The sequence below is a fragment of the Megascapheus bottae genome, chromosome 8 (assembly GCF_031878675.1).
Source record: "Megascapheus bottae isolate mThoBot1 chromosome 8, mThoBot2.hap1, whole genome shotgun sequence".
Classification (NCBI taxonomy): Eukaryota; Metazoa; Chordata; class Mammalia; order Rodentia; family Geomyidae; genus Megascapheus; species Megascapheus bottae.
The window spans coordinates 11,979,654-12,002,144 of NC_143516.1; the positions used below are offsets into that span (position 1 = coordinate 11,979,654).

Consider the following 22,491-nt stretch of genomic DNA (forward strand, 5'->3'; position numbering starts at 1 on the left):
TGCCAAGGAGGCCTTTTTTTAGGCTGAAATAGGAGTTCTGAAGAGAAAAAAAATCCATAGAAAAAGTACAAAGAAGAAGAGTAGATATTATCAACAGCAAAAAGCTTATCCATCCACACGACGGGTCATTTTTACACTTGAAATTGTCTTATCAGAAAACACAATGATACCAAAGAAGAAAAAAAAAAGAAACAAAACCAATCATTTTCTTTGAGAAAATGATTCCTAGACTGCCAGCTCTAATACTGTGGCTATGACAATCTTCCCATAATTTATGTACTTCATAAATATTAATTGTTATCCAAGTCAGCCAAAATATGAAAAGCATGTACTTTTCAAAAAAAATCATCAATATTTATAGATGGAAGATTTTGTAAATTCATTATGTGATTTCACTTTTTTAAAGTCTTCTTTTGGGTCATATTTCTTAAAGTGATTAAGCCCAATGATCTAATTTATATTTTCTTTGAATACCTTTGAAATTTAAAACTACAACTTTTGGTAAGACTGACACTCATAGACATTCTCTAAACTCCCTTTGAATGAAGGAAATATGTATGTATGTATGTATATATGTATGTGTGTGTATATGTATGTATGTATGTACGTATCTATTTATTTATCTATTTATCTGTTTTAAAATAATCTGGTTTAAAGCAGGGTATGGTAGGGTGTACCCATAGTCTTAGCTACTCAAAAGATTGAGGCAGAAAGATTGCTTGAGCCCAGCCAGCAATGGCATCATAACAAAACCTTATCAGGGAGAAGCAAGAGAGGAGAGAAAGAGGGAGGGGAGATATTGGGGGGGGAATTATGTTAAATCCAAAATAGAAGACTCTAGAACACTGCAATCAACATATAGGAGGAATGTGCCACTTTGTTCCTTAAAGGAATCAAAGCACAAGCGACTCAGGGCATTCTTTGAGTATGTACTATTTTCTCTACACAAATGGTATGAGGGCTACATCCTTAACCTTCCTTTTGCTGTTCAGTTAGGTTGCATGGCTCATGTCTATAATCCTGGATACTCAGGAGACTGAGACTTGAGGATCTTGGTTTGAAACTAGCCCAGCAGACAAAACTGTAACTCTTGTCTCCAATTAACCAGCAAAAATCTGGACGAGTATGTTGAACTCAAGTGGTAGAGCACCAGCCTTGAGTGAAAAATCCTTAAGAGGACAAGGTCCTGAGTTCAAGCCTTAGTATTGACAAGGAAAGTCAAGAAGAGGAAGAGAAAGATAGAGAGGGAGAAGGAAAGGAATAAGGGGAGAGAGGGAGAGAGGGAGAGAGGGAGAGAGGGAGAGAGGGAGAGAGAGAGAGAGGGAGGGAGAGAGAGAGAGAGAGAGAGAGAGAGAGAGAGAGAGAGAGAGAGAGAGAGAGAGAGAGAGAGAGAGAGAAGGAGGGAGGGGAGAGAGAGAGGGAGAGGAAGAAGGAGAGGAGAGAAAGAAAACAGAGCAAGAGGGAGAGAAGGGAAAGAAGGAAGGAGGGAAGGAAGAAGGGAAGGAAGGAAGGAAGGAAGGAAGGAAGGAAGGAAGGAAGGAAGGAAGGAAGGAAGGAAGGTGGAAGCCTAGTATCCTTGCTTGCTCATTGGTACCAAAAACACAAACCAACAGAAAAAGAAAGCCTTAAGTAAAACCTGGCTGCTAAACAGACAATTTATGGCTATAATTTTAGAAAGTTTCCAAAAGGTTAAACAAATGCCATTGAAAACATGTTTAAAAAGGGATATTTTAGTCAAGACCTTGGCGGTCCTTCATTATGGAAACACTTAAAATAGAAGTATTCTCTCTGTTGGTTCCGGGCATAGCCCAACCATATGGCTATTTTGTACCTTAAACTAGGTTAGAAGCAATATTTATAGTTGAGATCAAAGGCCCATAAAAGATGCACACACCGATATAAGGTATTATTGTAACTCCACATCTGTAACACTAGAACCATTCTCTATATAGGTTCTTTCCAAATGCTAAATCTCCACAAATGTAGATGTGTTCACTTCTAAAAGGAAGAATGAATTTTGATTTTTTTTTCTTACCACACATGTAGCTCAGGCTGGCCTAGAACTTACTAACACAAGTTAGTAAGATTTAAGACTGCAGATTTTCCTTCCTCTGCTTTCTCACATGTTATGGTTATAGGTACATGTCACTCCACTAGGCTTAAGGATGATTTACTTTATAGCTGGATATCTTTTGGGAAAGTTCTTCCAGTATAAGCATTTTCATTAATATTCAAGTCCCCAATATACAGAGTTCACCACCTCTTACCCATCAGCTGTGGAAAAACATAAAACCAGTCATTCTATATGACTTTAGATTGAAGACAACAGCACCTAAGTAAGTTAAAGGAAGAGGACACATGCAAAAACTTAGCATGGAATAAAGTTAGATTTGCAACCAAAATCCCTTTAGAAAACTCCTAATATTCATAACAGAAGTTCGTTATTAATGAAAAGCCGTGCAGAACAGATGCTCCTTTGAAAAAGAGCAAGCTATTTTTCACCCCCCCCCCCCGTAGCTATCTTTAGTACTTTGCACACTTGGAAACTAGGAATGTGCATATGGATTTATAGTCAGGCAACACGCAATTATCTAATGGTAGTTATGGGGGTGGAGGAAGCCTTGGAAATCAATGCAAATGAAATCTTCAGGCACGACCCCATCAATATAGGCATTGAGGTCTGACAAAGGCCTTATGATCCCTGAAATTTTCATGCCCTGGACATTCCCGACCAGCGGGCTATTTACATCTCAGTATAGAAAGGAATCGATAGAAAGCTAAAAACTTCCCAACTCATGGTAGTTGAATTATGGCATAACGGGAATTATCTGGACTTAACTATTTCATGATGGGGATAAATCTAGACTAAAAAGAGAATGTTTTAGATGGAGTTTCAATTTGAGTTTCCATACAAAAAACAAACAAACAAAAACAGAGGGAGGGTGAAAGTCAGGGAAAGAGCAGCAAGAGAGTCATACATATTAGGTTTATGATCACGATCAAGCAAACTTCTGGGGTAACACTATCTGGGTACAGTTCTGCGTACCCAGAATGGAGGTAACAGCAGATTCAACTAGCAAATTAACACAGTAATTCTTCAGAAAACTTTCTCAATTATTTTTTTATCATCGCCCATAACCCTCGGCACAAAGAGATGTCACCCTTCAGAGTTTCTGGAAAATGGTGCCCTAGGTAGAAGGAGCATGTGGTATTTCTAGCCCTTTACGCAATTAAGACAACTTGAATTTATTGCCTAACTATCTATAGAAACACTATTTGGTAATATGTAATATGTAAACCATTTGGTAATTAATAATGAAAATATGTACATAACATCTCAAATGTGTGTACACACATGGGTGTGATTATAACCTCTGTATAAATAAGTGTACAAGTTCCATCAGGAAGGGCCTTTCTCCCTCACTTTTGTAACCTGAACAACTAATGCCATGTCTGCTATAAACCTAAGGCTACACAAACATCTCCTGTATGAACACACACAGAAATCCCAAGAATAAAGCTCACAACCCTTAAGGAAAACTCATGGCATTCTGATAATTTATAGCCAAGAATGACAAAAATCAATCCAACAAGCTCACGCTGAATAGTGAAGAGAACACATTCACTTTTCCCCTAAGCCTAACAAGCCTGACTTCCCATTGACGTGTGCGAAACTTTATCATAGTCCTATTTCTTTCTCTGAATGGACAGAGAACTCTAACCTCTCCTTGCCTCTGATGCTATTAATTGGGACAGTACACAGTGGGGCTGATACTAAAGGACCCACTATGTGCAACTGGATCTTTGTTTTCTCACCCCAATTGGGTTTGAATTATACGCATCCTGATTTATTGTATTTATTCTCCATGATTCTTTAGGTTAATGATTTACATTTATGTTGTTACACTTCAGGATTTGGGATAAGAAATGCAAAGGGCACCCTGAAAAGCATGAACATGGTTCTCTTGATTACTTCATAGCCCCAGGACACAGGGCTAGCTGGTCTATGACAAATTTATTATTATGAATGGTAATGTCTCAGTCACTTTCACACTAAAGCAAACCATGCAAGGCCTTCCAAGCCATAACCTTTTAACTGCAATGGAAATGGGGTGCTTGTTTCAGGAAATAAGGGACAAGAAGGCAGTGGGAAGCTTTTACGTCCTTCTGTGGGGTCACCATTTCTTGCCTGGTACAAAGAGAGGTGAAGATTCAATCTGTAGTTTTAATACATAAAACATGTTCTTAAAATAGCCAAGAAAGATGTATGTTTGAACACAACTTTTTTCAATTAAACATTTCAATTCAAGTGGGCTAGCTGCTTATTGGAGAGGCAAAGAAAACAACATAGTTGCTCAAAAATCCTCTGATTTCCAAGGAGGATGGTGACACCCAAGGAAAAGTTTATAAGTTGATTTGTAAATCTGGCTTCAGAAAAACATAGAAGAAGAGGCCACGATTATGCTTTAGGAGGTTAAGGCAAGTTTTATAAATGAAGTAGAAAGTTCTATAAAGGTTGTCACCTGAAAGGATGTATACATTTCCACCAGGAAAAATTTGGAAGACACGTTCTAGAGAAAAAAATCACTGCATGAGTGAAAGGTCAGAAGTAGAATGTATAAGGTTTGTGTGGTAATGCACATGGGCTGCACTGGAGCTAGAATGGAGAGAACTGGGTGTGGTGACACAGATGAGATCAGAGGAAAGTGCTGGAAGCCAGGACATATAGTGTGCCAAGAAGCTTGGAATTTAGCTTATAGAAGTGGTATGCTGGGCTGGGAACATGGCTCAGTGGTAGAGTGCTTGCCTAGCACGCATGAAGCCTTGGGTTCAATTCTTCAGCATCACCAAAAACAGAAAAAGCTGAAAGTGATGTTGTGACTCCAGTGGTAAAAAACACTAGCCTTGAGGAAAAAAAAAAAAGCTCAGGGACAGTGCCTAGGACTTGAGTTCAAGCCACAGAACTGCCTTTCTCCTCCTCCCCCTAAACCAAAAAAAAAAAAAAAAAAAAAAAGTGGTATCCCATCAGCCATTTTGAAAGAAACCTAAAACAACTGCAGAGTACATGAAAAAGGATAACTCCTCCCTCTGTTCCCACTCTGTTGTTTGATGATGGCACCAGGGAGTGTCTATTTGAAATTCTGGAGATTTGATTCCTATACTTCCTGGGAAACTTCTAAATGTAAAAATACTGTTTGGATCTCACTTAAGAAATAAGAATAAAGCCAGGAACTGGTGGCTCATGCTGGTAATCCTAGCTACTCAGGAGGCTGAGATGTGAGGCCTGGACAGAAAGGTCCATAGGACTTTTATCTCCAATCAACTTCCCCATCCCACCCCCAAAAAAGTCAGAAGCTGTTGCTCAAATGGTATAGCACTAACAGCATAACCTTGAACAAGAAAAGCTCAGGGACAAGGCCCTGATTTCAAAAGCTTCAGAATCAGCTTGGGGGGAAAACAAAAGTATAAATTTTAAAAGGCATCCTAACTGAAAGGGAGGAAGTCAAATGATCTGTTTCTGCAGATGACATGATCTTATATACAGAAAATCCTAAGACTATACATGTGTATGCACATGGACACAATGTCAAAACTAATAAATAAACTCAACAGTTACTGATATAAAGCCAATACAATGGAAACCATCACATCTTCCTATACTACCAATGAGTAATCTGAAAAAAAAATCATATTTACAATCACATCAATAGGAATTTAAGAAGACAAAGCTTAGGGGGGGGTGGGGGGGGGTAATGGGGACCAAGACATGTGAAAGGGTATCAATGTATGTGAATTAATGCACCTTCTATCTGGCAAATATCATGTAACCCTTTTATTAATTACAATAAAAAATATTTTTAAAAAAGAAGACAAAGCTTAGACACTGAAAACTGTAAAACTGCTTGAAAAGAAATTTTAAGACAAATACAGATCAGTGAACAATCAAACTTTGTATTCTACCAAGTCTGTGTGTGTGTGTGTGTGTGTGTGTGTGTGTGTGTGTGTGTGTGTGTGTTTGATGTGATTTCTATTAAAATCTCACAGAATCTTTTTACAGAAATAGCAAGACCACGCTTAAAAATTATCTGGGACCTCAAGGGACACCAAGTAGCTTAAAACAGTGTTTAAAGAAAAAAAAAAAAACCCTCTCCTTCCCTGCATGGGGAACAGGAGATATTTCTCTGTCTGTTTCCATTTTTCTCTGCTTTATGTTGTTATACTAAAATCCTTGCTAAATCTTCCACCTTGTGAGAGTCTGCTTTTTGTGAGACATCTTGAAATTCTTTCCACATGTAGATCTCAAGTTCAGAAGCAATAAGATTGTGCTGTTATCCCTCTGGTAACTTGGTCCATTGATCAGTTTTCTGGGTCAATTTAAGATTTATACTTGCATGGAAACCGGGAAGCTGACCCTTCGCCTCTCACCTTGTGTCAGAACACTGCTAAGCCCTCCAGGAGTGGAAGCTCACTAGAGAAGTCAGACGCTTACCCCCGTGAACCACTAGAGGACCTGAGAGGACCACTACTAGACCGCAAGAAAATAAGGGAAATGCTCTGGTGAACGAATGAAGATCCTCCTGACCTGTACATTTGGGGCAATATTTTCCACAATCATTTGTTGTCTAGTGGTTAGTAAGTCATTTGAGGAAGTGTGTGTGTGTGTACACACCTGTATGTGTTGGTCCTGGGGCTTGAACTCAGCACATAGATGCTATCTCTGAGCTTCTTTGCTCAAGGTTAGTGCTACTACTTGAGACACAGCCCAACTTCCAGCTTTCTGGTGGTTAATTAGAGATAAAATGGGTTACTCCTAAATAGATTAATAAAGTTGGGTCCATAATGTATGAAACAGTAGCTCAGAACAAGTCAAAAACCTAACTTTAAGCACTGAAAATCTATAAAACCATCAGTAGAAAACAGAAGATGGCACAGCCATCATACTGGTTTTAGCAAAGATTTGAAGCGGAAACACAGGTAACAAAGAAAGGAAAAAATGCTAAGTTGGACCTCAAAATTAAAACCGTTCCTGTGTCAAAGATATCAAGGGGGTAAAAGTGCAAGCAACCCACAGAATGGCAGAAAATGTTTACAGGTCGTTTATGTAGTATCAATATCTAACACATATAAAGAACTCCTACAAACCAACAATAATAAAACTCCATGCACAGCTCCATAGACTAATGCTCATAGTAGAATTGTTTCCAGTAGCTAAAGGGTAGAAGTAACGTGTCTACCCACCAATGAACAAATCAAATGTGGCATATCCATGCAATGAAATAGTATGCCAAGTTCTCCTGGGTGCCAACGGCTCATACCTTTGATCCTAGCTCCTCGGGAGGCAGAGATTTGAGGATCTTGTTTTGAAGCCAGCTCAAGCATACAAGCTCAAGATAATCTTATTTACAACGAACCAACAAAGTGCTTGACTAGGAACTGTGGCTCAAATGGTGAGCAAAAAAGCTAACAATGGGCAAGAATTCCTGAGTTCAAGCACCAGGACCAGCAAGCACACATGCATATACACACACATGCATGTGCAAGTGCACGTGCGCATACACACAGAAGTGAAAAAAAGTAGTTCTCATACATCTTGACACCTGCATGAATCATGAACACATCCAGGCTGAAACAAAGCAGACATCGGAGGACGAGAGCTGAATGACGTGCACTTATGTAAGGCACTGCGAGTTGCCACATTCATGGAGCCAGCAAGAACCAGTGTGGGTTCCAGGGACGGTGGAAGGAGGCAATGGGAATTTCTGTGCATCCTAAACTAGGAGTGGATTATGGTCGCAGATTGCAAAGCCGCAATCTTTACAATAATGCCAGCGTCCTCAACGAAACTTAATGGAACACTGGAAGATAGCTAATACGGAAGCAGTTTTTTGTTTTGTAGACTTTACTACAACGAAAGACAAAATGCCCAGCCTGAACAGCACAGTTCTGATAGAAGTGGATCTGTGACAGATAACGGAACCTACAGGAAGAGATGCTTCTTGATGGAATGACACGAGAAATGAGCCATGCCCACTCGGCAGAGGTATTCAGAAGCAGCAAACTCACATTGCATGTGGAGGAACCATCAAGTGTGGGGTAGGAGCCATCAGGCCAGTCAGCCGCGTCCAGAGCAGCTGAGTGCCGGTGCTGGTCCTCGTACTCCTTGAGCTGCAACAGGAACAGAAATGGAAGACTGAGACAGAATAACAGTCACTCGAGACAATCCCATCTCCACGGAACTACTAAACAACCAGACATGGAGCTGTGGCTCAAGCGGGCTGAGCCCTAACCTTAAGCAAAAGCAGCTCAGGACCGTGCCCACGCCCTGAGTTCAAGACCTAAAACCGGCATCCTTATCGCCCTAAAATCCATTACTTTAGAATCTAGGATATATAGAGCTCAGTGATAAAGAGAATGCAAGCATGTGCAAGGTATCTAAAAAATAAAGTAGCCAACATCACAAAGTTATCTTATTTTCCCATCCCCTCTAATGTCCTCATTTTTAGAGGCACTAGTTGCGTTTCAACTCAGAGCCTTGTGCTTGCTAGGCAGGCACGTTACCAAACATTGTTAATGGCAAGGATGCCAGATACTGGCACAGGAAGGCCACACGCCTGCACGCTCACCCTGGCGAGGGCCTCCTCGATGGTGATCATCTTCTCCTTGACCATCATCATCAGCTGAATCCGCTCCTCATCGCTCATGGTAATCTCACTCGCCACGTAACCCACATCTTCTCCTGGAGAGTGCACACAGACAAGGGAAATGAAAACGACAGGGGAAACAGACCACTGGCCCAGGACACCCGTCCTCTTGGGCTGAGAGAAGAATGTGTCTCCAGAATACACCTGTGAGCATGTCCGTCTGGGAAAGGAGGCTTCAAGAGCAAATCCTTCCAACCATCCAGAACTTCTGAGATGGAGCACCTGGCAAGGAGGCTGGCAGAGGTTCCTTATAACAGGCAGAGCACAGACCTCCTATAAGCACACACCTACATCTGGCGGGCATTCCAAGGCTCCGCTGGCTGGGAGAGCCGATGTCCCTTACAGGCTGGACACAAAATACAAAACCACAGGAGCTGAGCTTACTGGAAGAAAGACAGCCCGAGATATTTCAAACTGGGGCACAGGAAGGGGTGACACTGTCCAAAAAGAAACGTGCTCATTGCCTGACTTGTATAACTGCAAACCCCTCTGTAGATCACCTTTATAATAATATAAATACATACATAGATACATAAAGAGTAGTGGCAAAGTCATCTAGAAGTGTAGGTGGCACAGGGGAAACAAGTCCCCAGCAGGTTCTTTCTAAACCTTCGTAAATAAAACCACTGCAGCTCCATGTCACCTTTGGTTTCTCCTCTTCCCTTCCTGCTCACTCGCCCCTCCCCTGCCCATCACCCTTTGACTTCATTAGAATCCAAGGTTTATTTTGAACCATAGATGATCCTGGCTCTGTACAACTGGCAAAACCAGGTATGTTCCCGAGCTAACAACAGAGAAACGTTAGAGTGCATGACTTCCCTGGAAACCCAGGTGTGCAGCTGGGGCATTTGATGCCCACGTCCACTTATTCCGCTTCTGTGGGGGGTGATGGAGAGGCATTCTGAGCAGGAGAGGATGTATCATTTTGTAAGGGAAAACAAGCAGTGTTGTGGAGGAGCAATGAAACATTTCCATGTATTGATAACCCTTATTCAGCAAGCCTGGTATGTGGAAGTGAGTTTGTTCTGGTTTCCTTTGTGAATACGGAAGAACCATAAATTATGGAACCAGGCTTCAAAGGATAACATGGTTACTTACTACCTGAATAGTAACAAAAGACACAGCCCAGAGAAGGGCAGAATTCCTTCACAGGGCAGCCTGGGCAAATTCCCATGAGGGCAGGAGTAATGACCTCATCACTGTCCATGCCCCCCCAAAACACCATCAAAAGTTCAAAAGAATGTGAAGGCTTTAAGTACAGACGTGGACAGGAGGAGGCCCTTGAATTAAGGAATGCCAAGACTTTCCCAATCCATTGAGGTTAGATCATGGTCACTTTAAGAGTGAAGTTGACCACCCTTAGTGGCTCATGCCTGCAATCCTAACTACAAACCTGACACTCTTTATCTCCAACTCACTAGCCAAAAGCCAGAGCTGAGGTGTAACTCAAATGGTAGATGGCCAGCCTTGAGTACAAGAGTGGAGAGCCCCCAGTATCCTTCTCACCTCCCTCCTCCCAAATGAAAATAAGAGTGATGATGTTTCTGTGGTTGATGTGTCTGAGAATACAGTAAACACTTGGCCTCCACTGTCAGGTCTAGGAGAAGAAAGAATTGCTAACTCCTCCCACGTTGTTTTGCGTTTACATAAATTACTGAAATAAAGTCTTAAAGTTAGATGTCAGTGGTATTGAGCATGCTCAGATGAGCCTTCACAGCATTCCGGAGTAAAAAGGACCCACTGTCAGCCTGGCGCTGACTTAGTACCTTTTGAAGTCTGTCTCATTATTCCCTTTTGGTTCTTTCGGAAGTTCTGCCAGAAATACTTATTTTTCTTCTTCCAATCTGCTTTTCCTTAAAAATAAAAAGACAGCCATAAATTCATTGATAACAAAAGTAGCCTCTTTCTAAACTTGAAAGAATACAGCAATTTCCCCCAAAGACAGCTTTTCTTTTCTTTCTCTCTCTAGTTTGGGAGGAGAGAGCTGGAAAAGGCCTGTTAAAAGGAATGCACACTTGCTAGTGGTAAAAATGGGTGCAGTCACGCTCAGAAGAGAAATAAAGAAGAGTGGGCAGGGCAGGCAGGGCGGGCATGCTTAGATTCTCTTTGATGTTTGTTTAACCAGAATGCCTCTTTCTGCCTGGCCTTGTGGTCTATCTCCTCCTTCCTTTTGTCTTAGCTACAATTATTTCCATTATACCACAGATCGGATTCTTTGAGAAGTTCACTTTGTTAGATTGTCATTCTCATATTGTTGATACCCTGGTTTGTGCCAGCTTTAATGAAGACAACAGAATTGTTTTGTCTTGACTTGTGCTTACCAATCACGAGCTGGTTTGGGGAGGAGAGGATTAATAACGTCTAAAGTGGGACATGATTCCTATTTCACTGGCGTTCTAGCTACCTGGTGATCTACCCGCAGATTCACCAGAACACAGACCCAAGAACACCAGACTTCAGATCCTGTGGCATGGCTCAACTCAGTTTCTCTCTCCCCGCCCACTCTTCCCAGACTGTGTCGGGTGACTTGCAAGTGGAAACCAATTCCTTTCCTTGCCTTGGATAAGATTTTGGTATATGGCAGTGCTCTGATCATCAGATATATATATATATATATTTAATATTATATATATATATGCTACCTTCTCCAATGTAAACAGGAAGAGAAGAATACAATGCTTTATGATCCTAGGATAAAAGCAGTGGCAGCAGTGACGGCTGCCATGGTACTGATGTGGCAGGCTCAGAGCGGCAGCTCTGTCACTGTTTGGTGGCTGTCTGCTTGCTCTGTGGTCTTGCACTGTGGTAGAGTTTCCACAGTCTAGACCACTGGTGCCAAGCAATGATGCATGGAGCAGACCTGTGGGAGGGAGCCCCTTCTCCAGGCCTGTGGGCTAGTAAAGGTGTCATCTGTCAAAATGGGGGCCTGTGACTCAGAGCTGACTGTTTCGAGAGCCAAGGATGAGACCCCAGCCCGAAACTCCCTATGCCCTTCCTCCCAGCAGGTAGCCTCACTGTGTCTGCTGCCAGTGAGCAGACTGGGTTCAAGCAGATGGCTGTAAGTAGCCTGGCTTTGCTCCCGGGTAGTTTGGGAAGCTAGTCCATTTATTAGTTTCTAACCCATGTTTCTTTCCTGTTCCCATTTCCATATTTCCAAAATAACAAGAACAACTAACATCCACTCTACATTTATTATATCCAAGCACTTTGATATCTAGTGGCAGGTCTCATGTATATGACTTGTTTGGGGGTGGTAGGGGGACTGGGGTTGGAGAGTCCAGGATCTTGATGGGTGCCCCAGGTTGGCCTTGAGCTCAATCCTCTTGAGTGCTGGTATTCTGATAGTGCTACCAGTCCCCAAATGGTATTTATAGGATTGATTATCATTCTCACCCAGGAGAGGAGGAAACCAGGGCATGGAGAAGTCAATGGCTTGCACACAGCCCTAGTGATTCAGCTGGAGGATTTAGGGTTCAGATGATGGTTCAGATCCTGGCTGTCTGCTTGGAGTACCTACACTCATATCAATCATGAGTACATTGTATAATCAAGGATATATCAATTATTTGCTGCCTTAAATGCCAACTCCCTGATCTAAAAATTCCAAAGGTCATTATCAGGATTGTGATGGCAGTCTCACTTTTTTCTTGAGGAAAAATAGACAACTTAAATATAAAGAACACACAAGTTAATTAAATGATGGCATATCCAGTAGAGGGGAAACCTAAGCCTTTTACTATAAGAATATTTAGCCCTATGGGAACAAATTCATAATACATTCCATTTAAAAAATTATATAACAGCATCTGTTTAAAATACTATGTAATGGGGGAAGGGAAGAAAGTATGTACATCAAAATCTAGCAGTGTTATTCTGGATAAAGCATTCTTGGTGACTTCGGTACTTTTATGTCTATATTTCCTATAAAATATGTAAAGAAAGTAATTGCACAGGAAAGCAAGAACGGTGGTACTGACCTATAGAGCCGTCTTCTGAGATTGATTTGTGAAGAGGATGCCTAGAAAAGAGAGAGAAATTAGACCGAGGAGGTCTCACTTTTGTTATGGAATGTAAAGTTCTAAATAGTTTATCCAGCACCAAATACACTTAACAGAGGCTAAGGAATTATTATAGAAACTTTACTCCTAGACTTGGGTGCTCTTTGTCAACACTTACTAAGGGCTCACTCTAGCGTAGCATCTATATGAAACAAAGAAGATAAACGACAGGAGATGAGTACAGAAATAGCTTCCATCTCTATGAATTATCAACTATAGAAGATTGTCAGGGAGCTGAAAGTATGTAATAATCATCACGGCCATTAGGGGAGCCAGAGAGTTACAGCAGGGGTGGGATGGGATGACCAACCATGATGGATGCAGAAAACAGATCAGATGCCCAAGCAGAGAAGGCCACCAAGTCAGAGTTCCTGACCTGGGTGGGTGCCAACAAACGGCAAGTGCAATATCCATCTTGCCAGCTCTTCCCAGGCTCTAAGGCAAGCCAGACACTTGTCTTGTTAGAGAAGAGCTCCACAGTTTTATGTGATGGTGAATAATTCAGTATTTTCAGAAATGGATCCAAGTTAACCAACACTTGTCTGGACACCAGATTTGGACCTGCACCCTATTTTCCACCCTGGTTGCCAGCTTGTAATGATGGGTACAGTGAGCCAAGAGAACCTGAAAAGTGAACGTAGACTAAATCAGTCAGTTTAGCATTCTTCTAGGAAAGACGTGGACAGCTACTAATTTAAAGCCAAAAAACAAAGAAAGCACTGAACACTGACACTAGTTGTTTCAAAAAAAAAAAAAAGGAAGATAGAGACAAGACTCATTTTATTTGGTGGGTCCAAAGCCCAGATGGCTTTGCAGGCCTTAAATTCCACTTTGTCCATGCAGAAAATGGAAGAAAATCTACCTTATCATCAAAATGTGATTCTAGGATTGGCTCTGCTTCCTTTTTCTTTATAGATAATGAAAAAAAAAGGAAGGACCTAAACACATGCTTTCTAGCTGGTCTCTTCTGATGCTGTTTCCAGCATGTACTGAGACAGGGGGTGAAGACGTGCTTTGACTGTGGGTGATGCCATTCCCTGAGCTGGGGAGAAGGATGCAATAAATGGAGAAGAAGCAGCCTGTGGGCAAAAACATCTCCTGTCTGCTTCCCAGTCACCATCAGCTAGGCTCTGCCACCATGACATTCTGCCTACCATGGATTGAAACCTGAAGTCAAACAGATCCTTCTCCCACTATGTCTAAGGGGTAGCGTAACTTGTTATAAAGACAAAAAGACTAACTAACAAAGTGGGTAAGAAAGTGGGAGGGGAAGAAATAGAAAGAGAAGAGGGAGAAGCTGGAAGGACATATTCAGGCCCACAGGGGGTAAAGCAAAAAGGCAACAGAAAGTAAGGAGGTGGCCAGCTGGCTGCAGATCAAGGTGGGAAATCCTTCAAAGAGAATTCGGATTCTTTTGTAGGGGGCGGTACTAAAGGTTGAGCTCAGGGTCTCAGTCTTGCTAGGCAAGGCTCTCTTTCACTTAAGCCACACCTCTATCAACTTTTTGCATTGCTTACTTTTGAGATGGGGTCTCGAGCCTCCTGCTCAAGCCTCCCGTGTTGCTATGGATTGCAGGCATATGCCACGTTGAACACACATTGTGTTTCCCCAGTGGCACAAAGAAGGAGCCACTGGTTGAGATGGAGTCTCTCTGCAGTATTACGCTCATGCTAGCTTCAAATAGTGATCTCCCATCCCTTCTACCAAGTAGCTAACAGGTTTGAGCCCAGCTTAGGATTCTTAAATTTAATAAAAATCTTTCCATGCTGCTTTTGAACTCAGAGTCATAGTAGTATGCATCAATCTACCTCATTTCAACTGCCCATGCCCCACCATTAATGAACACTTAATGGACAGGAATCTCTATATAGTTCTTACACTTACTCTAAGGACTAGAAAGAACAGACTTGCTAAGGACCAAGTACAACAAATATCCTTGGCTCTGGACCAAACTAGTTCTGTAATCAATTAGAATTATGTATAAACAATATTTTCATTTTGAAAGGAACATTTTCATGGGAAAAATAGTCAGTAGAGACAGTCCTTTGATGACTTCAAATAGCAAATCTTGTCACGTTGTAAGGAATTTTCCCTAGTCCCTATCACTTAATTGAAGTCCCTTCTGCCAGAAATTACTGTCCCCAGAAGTTAAGGAAGTGGCTTATGGTACCATGGCTACGTGCCAGCCACTGAGACCACACCCAGGCACCGTGGTCTCTGCTTTGTCTTATAAATGTGTGCTTCCTTATGGTCTTCTATATAAATGTTGTATAAGTCATTTCAGTGCTATCCTAGGGAACTTCAAAAGCCTGTTTCTGATTTTCAATCCCTGCCAAAGGGCTGCGTTAATACCATAAAAAGGATTCCAAACTTTCACTTCAGAAAAAGTTAGGTTCTTACTACTACATAGGTCTCACAAAGTTCAATAATATTTTGCTCTAAAATTCCCACAGTGTTTTCTTTCTTAGTATTTACTTTCTTCAATTTCTCATACACATCTTCAGCAAATTTTATTAGGTAGGGCCTTGCTCACACCAACTGCATTTCCCTAAGTGCCCAGTAGATGGCACTGTTGTCACTGTATTCATTTTGCGATGGTGAGCGAAATGCTGCTTTTTGTCCATTTCCACAGCCACAGACTATCCAAAAGAACTTGGAGACCGTGAATTCTCCCTGCAAAGAGGCTGGCAGGGCTGGGATGTAGAATGCCACCTCCTTTCTCCTTGAGACTGATTCTAAAACCAACCTAGCAGGACCTGACAGCAATGACATAACTGAATTCCAAATGTAGACAGCAGCAGATGGAAGAGATCATTTACTGACCACCTGCTAGAAGAAGTTATTGCTCCACTGTCAGCTTCAAACAAGTTTGGGGGTGCATCCCTCTTCCAGCCAGCCCATGACATCTGGGAACCTGCATGCCAAGGAAGCTGGTTTGTGGGCTCATGGTTCCCTTGTGAATGGGGGAAAAAAGATGAAGACATCAGGGTGCTTTTGATAACCAGGAAACAATAATTACTATTCTGTTGTCCTCTGAAAATCTACTTACACATTTAATCATCATTAAGCATTGCCTTTAAAGCTCCAGCACTGAGCCAGAGAAAATTTTTCATCAGTAAGTAGTGTTAAGACTCCCTGAATTGCTGAAGTGTAAAATGTCCTCTCAAAACCTCCTAAATCACTTGAGCTATTTCTGAAGGCAATATTCGCTTAAAAAATTCTAAATTAAAGCATAACACGACTAGTTAGACTTAATGCCAGTATATATATGTGGGAGAGAGAGAGGGAGCGCAGAGGGAGGAGGGGGAGAAACAGAGACAGAAACAGAGACAGACAGAGAGTGAGAGAGAGAGAGAGAGAGAGAGAGAGAGAGAGAGAGAGAGAGAGAGAGAGAGAAAGAGAGAGAGAGAGAGAGGAATACTGAGGTTTGAAATTGGGGCCTAAGTGCTGGCTCTTTTCACTCAAGGCTTGAGCAGTACTACTTGAGCCACATCTCTACTTCCAATGAGAAATAAAAATCTTAGAATGAGGAATAAAAATCTTGCCCAGGCTGGCTTTGAACTGTGATCCTCCGTTCTCAGGATCCTGAGTTAGCCAGGTACAAGTGTGAGCCAGGCACCATCTTTCTTGCTGTAGACTCTGTTGTTTAAGGGACATTCTGAAGGGATGGATGTACACCACTGCAGCTGGCCCTGCCCTTGTGTAAATCACTGGTGGCAGAAGACCTTGTGACGATGACATATTTCAACACCAAAAGTGAACACGGTCCGTGCATTTGTTAGAACACTCTTCAGGATCTGGTAGCATTGCCATGGTCCAGCATGTTTGCAGAAAGAAAGGAAACCAATACAAAGGCGCCAACTCATTTCTCTTCTTCAATCTATTAAAATACAAATGATCTAAAGTGTACCTGGGCAAGGGCAGCTCTATCTTGTTCTTACATATGAAGCCTGGTATTCCCCCATTCCCATCTCCCAATCACAGCAAATGCCTAAGCAGAAAGAAAGTGTAGACTTCATATTTGGGCTTTGGTCTACTGTTCAGAGATGTCACTAGAACCATCCAATCAAACAAAAACCACACCCACCCCACCCCCAAAAAGCAAGAAAAGTAGTTATAAGCTAATTTCTAAGAAAGTAACATATGTTATGTGTTACTAGAAAACTGGGACTTGAAGCAATTTGAATGTGTCTATTGAGTCTCAGAGAAAAATTTCTCCACGTGTTTTTCCTGCTGAATTTCTGCAGCGCTTACTGGGCCTCGCTCTTTCTCTTAATCTCAGGCCTGGCTTGGCAGTCTCCATGGCCGGTCACCTTTTCCTCAAGGAATAGCAAAAGGGCCTCTTAATGCCACAGATGGTACATGTATGAATGGAAATACAAGAAGGAAGGAAAAGGTTGAGCATCTTGTAAGAAATCAATGGTGTCACCCGCCTAAAATCCTAGCTGCTCAGGAAGCTGAGATCTGATAATCAAGTTCGAAGTCAACTCAGACAGCCAAGTCCGGGAGATGCTTACCTCCAATGAAATAGCAAGATAAAAGCTGGATTGGAGATGTGTTTCAAGTGGTAGAGCACCATTTGGGGACAAAAAGAAGCTGAGAAAGAGCATAAGCTCTATAGTTCTATGCCCTAATGTGGACATAGACACAAAAACTATCTCTATTTTCTTTTTTATGTCCTCTGCCAGTATGTTTCATATCTTTTGTTTATCCAGTGGCAAGTCATGTTATGTAAAATAAAGAATTCCTTGATTTGATATTTCTTCTTATCCTTGGGGTAGGTAAGATATTTTACATTATATTAATCTCTCTTCTCTATGGAATAGAAGCAAATATTCTTCAGTCTGTCATTGAGTTAAGATCGTCATTTCCTCGGGCACAGGGGACAGCACTGAGATAGCGTGCAGGGACCTTGTGTCCCAGGCCCTAAGAAAGGGCTCGCTCTCAGACAAGAGCCACTCGAATGCTATGCCCTCTGTGCCGCTCTTATTGTACCCCAGATCTGACCCCGCACAGCCAGCAGAAGCTGGATTGTATGTCCGTGGCATAATTCCGCTCAGATTCACCAGCTGCCACAGAAAGCATCTCTAGTGCCCAAATCTGGGCCCCATGAATATTTAGTATCAGTGACAACATGGGTGACATTTTGTCAGCCCAGTCAGAGGCTTCTCCATCCAGGCTTTCTCTTTCACTTCACAACCTATCCTGCATGTGTGGCTTTTCATTACAAGGTCACTTTCATGAAGAATCAAGGCAGATGTCAGCAGCGCCGAGTCCTCGTCGCCTGCTTGACCTGTGAAGGCTAACAGTGCGTGCACTCCCTAGCTGGGCTCACCTGAGAGGAAAGACGCCAGGGCTGAAAGTCATGACACCTTTAGATGTGGAGAACGGATGAGAAAACAGTGCCCACTTTAAGCTATCCAGGACATGGGGCATGAGGACTATGCATATGAGGCCAGCCTGGGCAACAGTTGAGAAGATCATATCCCAACAACACAGTATGAGCAAAGAGTCTTGGGGGCATGGCTCAACTGGTACAGTGCCCAGCCAGCACAAGGCCCTGGGTTTAAATCCCAGAACTAGGCTAGATGTGAGGTTTTACTTTGCATAGTGTACATCACCTTTAGTCAGTGGTGATCCCCCCAAACAGTACATGGATACATTTTAAAATATGGAACCCATAATTTATAATAAACTTTTGGAGTGGCGATGTGGCTCAGTAATAGAGCATTTGCCAAGAACACTCAAAGTCCTGAGTTTGATTCCCCAGAAAATGAAAGTGGCATTGTGATTCAAAATGGTAGAATGCTAGTTTTGAACAAAAGAGCTCAGAGACAGAACCCAGGTGGGCCTTGAGTTCAAGCCCCACAACTGACAAAAAAATAAGTTGCTGAGCAAAGCAAGCCAAGCCCAGAAAGATGAAGAATACATGTTCTGGTTGGGTGTGGTGGCTCACACCTGTAGTCCTACCTACGTGGGAGGCTGAGATCTGAGGATCAAGGTTCAAAGCCAGACAGTGCACAAAAGGACCTGCGACTCTTAGCTCCAATTAACCTTTAGAAAATGAAAGTGGGGCTTGACTCAAGGGTAGGGCAGTAGCCTTGAGCTGAAGAGCTCAGGACAGTGCCCAGGCTGAGATCAACCACCGTGAACCCCACAAACAAAAACAAAACAAAGCAAAAAACAAAAACATGTGTTCTCTATCAAATGTGGATTTTAGACTCAAAATACAATCACGCAGATAAATGCACACAGCAGCAAAAGTCCACATATACAATTCAATCAGCTACAGTATAGCATGTGCAACAGTGCAACTCCGCAGCGCAACCCTCCCTATAAATTAATGAAAAAGAGGACAGGGGACAGATGGAGTAAGAACACTCGATGACACAGCCATGTGATAAATGGGGTGGGAGTGAGTGAAGTGAGTCTGGGGGAGGGTACAGACACTGGCGAGGAAGATGATGGAAGAGGCGACACTTAGAGGTTAAATTGTAACCCCCTGGGTACAACCTTTTTAAAGTTCAGAAAATAAAAGTTAAAAAAAATCAAAACAAAATACAATGGTGGTAGCTTATTCTACTCCCTATAAAAATCTAGTTTTCACAAAACGATTCTTTTAGAAAGAATTTAAAAACAGTCTACTGTAACGCAAAATCAAAGCACCCTTGGGCCAGGAGTGTAAGCTCCCCGGAGATAAAGTGCTGGCCTAGCACACATGAGGTTCAGGTTTGATGCCCAACACTGCAAAAAATGAAACCAGAAATAAAGAGCCTTTGTTGACATTGGTTAAATGGCTGCTCTTTATTCTGCATATGGAACAAAACAATTCTTCCCCTGGGTCTATTTTATAAAAAAAAAAAAAAAGAAAGAAAAGAAATGTTGCTATGTCTCTGTAATAAATATATGGTTCAAAAAAGAGTCATTCTGGCCAGGTCCGGTGGTGTGGGCCCTGCTGGTGCCTCTCGGGGGCCACGAGGCTTCCCCTGGCTCAAGGCCTGGACGGCGATGGACGGGGATGGACGGCCTCTGCACAGCTCGGGCAGGGTGGCTGTGAAGACAGCCGGGGCCTGAGCCCTGGGGTGGGGGTGGGGAGGGGGGAGGAAAAGAGGGTCCATTCAGTCTCCTCCTCCCTGCGTTGCCATGGGGACGGCTCCGGAAGCGGGTCAGAACTTTCTCAGTGGAAACAAACAGCCGCTCTCATTCACCATCACCCCCGAGCCTGCAGGCCACACTGGCCGCTTGTGCCTGTGGGGACACAGCGGACCCCAGGGAGGGAGGGGGGGGATGCTGGGAGCCTTTTCTTCTGTCAGCTGCTTTCAGGGACAGCCGGGACACTGGGGAACAGAAGTCTGGAGGCCAAAGCTGGAGGCGCTGTGGAGAAGGGGGATGCGTCCTCTCCTGGCCAGAGCCAGTGACCTGAGCCAGCCTGCGGGGACACCCGGAGGGCGTGGCCTGCCTGCCCTACTTCTCCCCGCAGGCCCCAGAACAAGGGGTGCAGCCTGAATCTGGGTCTTTCTAAAGGTGATCCACTGCCAGGGAGAGTGCTTCCCCACCCACCTCTACCACAGCCCCCCTTAATCCTTTCTGATGAGTTGTTGGAACACCTTGTAAGGCATGAAAATGGAAAGGACCCCACATTTCCCAACTTCTCAGAGCCCCTTTCCCCACCCCTCAGTCACATCCCCGTGCCTTCCTGGCCACTCCAGAGGCAAGAGCTGAGGATGGAGGTTCAAAGACTGTGGGATACTTTTTTTTTTTTTTTTTTTTTGCCAGTCCTGGGCTTGGGCTCAGGGCCTGAGCACTGTCCTTGGACTTTCTCAAGGCTAGAGCTCTACCACTTGAGCCTCAGCACCACTTCCAGCTTTTTTCTATGTATGTGGTACCGAGGAATCGAACCCTGGTCTTCATGCATGCTAGGCAAGCACTTTAACCACTAGGCCAAACTCCCAGCCCTGTGGGATACTTTTCTGCAATTAATCATTAAAACACCAGAAGTGGAGTTGTAGTCCAACAGGTAGAGGCACAGAGCTTGAATAGGAAGGTTCAGGGACAGTGCCGAGGCCCTGAGTTCAAGCCCAGGACTGGTATCAGAACAAAAAAGGGGAAAAAAAAAAAAGACGGTGGTTTCCATAGTGATTCATATCAAATCCAGCTGTCTGCCTAGCAATCTACAGAAAACCTCCAGTCTCCAGGGCTCCCGTCTGGAAAAGGAATTGGGTGTGGGTGAGAGCTGAGGATCTGGCTTGTCTGCAGCTCTCCAGGGAAACCAGCTGAGACAGAGCAGCGCGGGTCCCATCCCTCCATCTCCATTTCCTCCCAGCCTCCTGTCTCAGCACCTTCGAAGTAGAACACGCCATCAGAAAGCAGTGTAATGTTTAGAAAATGATACAGAGCAATCCCACAAAACAAGCAGCCAAGCCCTGTCAGGTGTAATCCAGACTGAGGCTTGGTTCAGAGGATGCCCATGCTGGTTTGTTTTTGTTTTCCGGCAGGACCATGGCTTGTACTCAGGCTCGCTGGGCAGGGGTTCTCCTGGTTTTGCTCCAAATAGTTTGAGATCGGATCTTGTTTTTGGCCCAGGGCTGATCTGGACTGCGATCCTCCTGTTTATATTTCCTGCAGTAACTGAGATGACTAATGCCTATGCTACCACACCCAGCTTTTTCTCTGCTGAGATGACCTCAAGCATCACCCAATCCCCACCTCCCAGTAGCTGGGATATTAGACAGGCTAGGATAAAGCTTTGGAAGGCAAGGCAGAGGGCCAGATCACTGAGCACCACGCCCACTGGGATGGAGGAGGCCCTCCTTAAGGACTTTCTGATAGACTTGGGCAGTGGATGGAAGGATTCAGAATGGAGTACAATCTAGAATTGCCCGGCATGCTTCAGATCTTCAAGATCTTCCCTGTTGTGGCCTCCAGCTTCCTGGGCACCTCCAGCCCCACTTCTCAGGACAGTGAGCTCAGGTGGCTGGCACAAGTCCTGAAACCTCGTGGGAGCCAGGTCTGAGCTCCATGCCCTCGATGGAAGAGCATGGACCTCCCGTGACCTCAGTCCCCCTCTTCTGCCTGGATCGCTCTGCTCTGCTGAGAACCCACCCTGCTCCCACCCCGTCATCTCCAGCTGGTCAGTTCCTCGGGGCTTGTGTGGGATGTGGAGAGAGATGGCACAGCTCAGCTGGACACTTCCTTTCCTTGCATGGTTCTGAGTCAGTGTGGGTCACAGAGGACACTGGCTGTGAGATGTGGAGGTCAGTGGAGTCCCTGAGTAGCTGACATGTGTTATCAGGGCTTCACTGGCTCATGTGTCTGCAGGGTCTCCTCCCTCAGGTTCTGAGACCTGGCCCCAGGGCATGGCATGCACTGGGGAGGGAGGCCAGCAACTCCTGCAGGTCCCTGGCAACCATGGGGCGAGGGGTGAAGGGGTGGGATGCTTAACCTGGGAGAAACTGGGGCTGGTCCCAGTTTGTCCTTGCTCTCCCCAGTTCACCTGCAGACTATGATCTCCAGTATTCCAATAAGGAAGGGACAGCCTTACTTAGGCCATAGCACCAACACCCACAATGCACCAGGCTGAAACCTTCCCCTGAGAAGTCTTCATTCTGTCTGCACATCCTGTTTCTCTGATGAACCCTCTGACCGAGGATGAAATTCCTTGGTCCACCAACCTATATTTACCTCCCTCAGAGGTTCAGCATCTCTCCTGCAGTTCTGCAGTCCTGACACCC

General features: G+C 43.7%; 1 protein-coding gene across 1 annotated transcript in view; it reads right to left on the reverse strand.

The window, feature by feature from the left end:
- Positions 1-22,491, reverse strand: part of Sash1 (SAM and SH3 domain containing 1) — a 149,382-nt gene that overhangs the window by 45,980 nt on the left and 80,911 nt on the right. Inside the window, exons 5-8 of the mRNA XM_090337987.1 lie at positions 12,680-12,720; positions 10,469-10,555; positions 8,625-8,737; positions 8,065-8,166 (exon numbers count right to left, since the gene is read on the reverse strand). Of these exons, the coding sequence (XP_090194113.1) occupies positions 8,065-8,166; positions 8,625-8,737; positions 10,469-10,555; positions 12,680-12,720 (343 nt within the window). The remainder of the gene's footprint in view (positions 1-8,064; positions 8,167-8,624; positions 8,738-10,468; positions 10,556-12,679; positions 12,721-22,491) is intronic.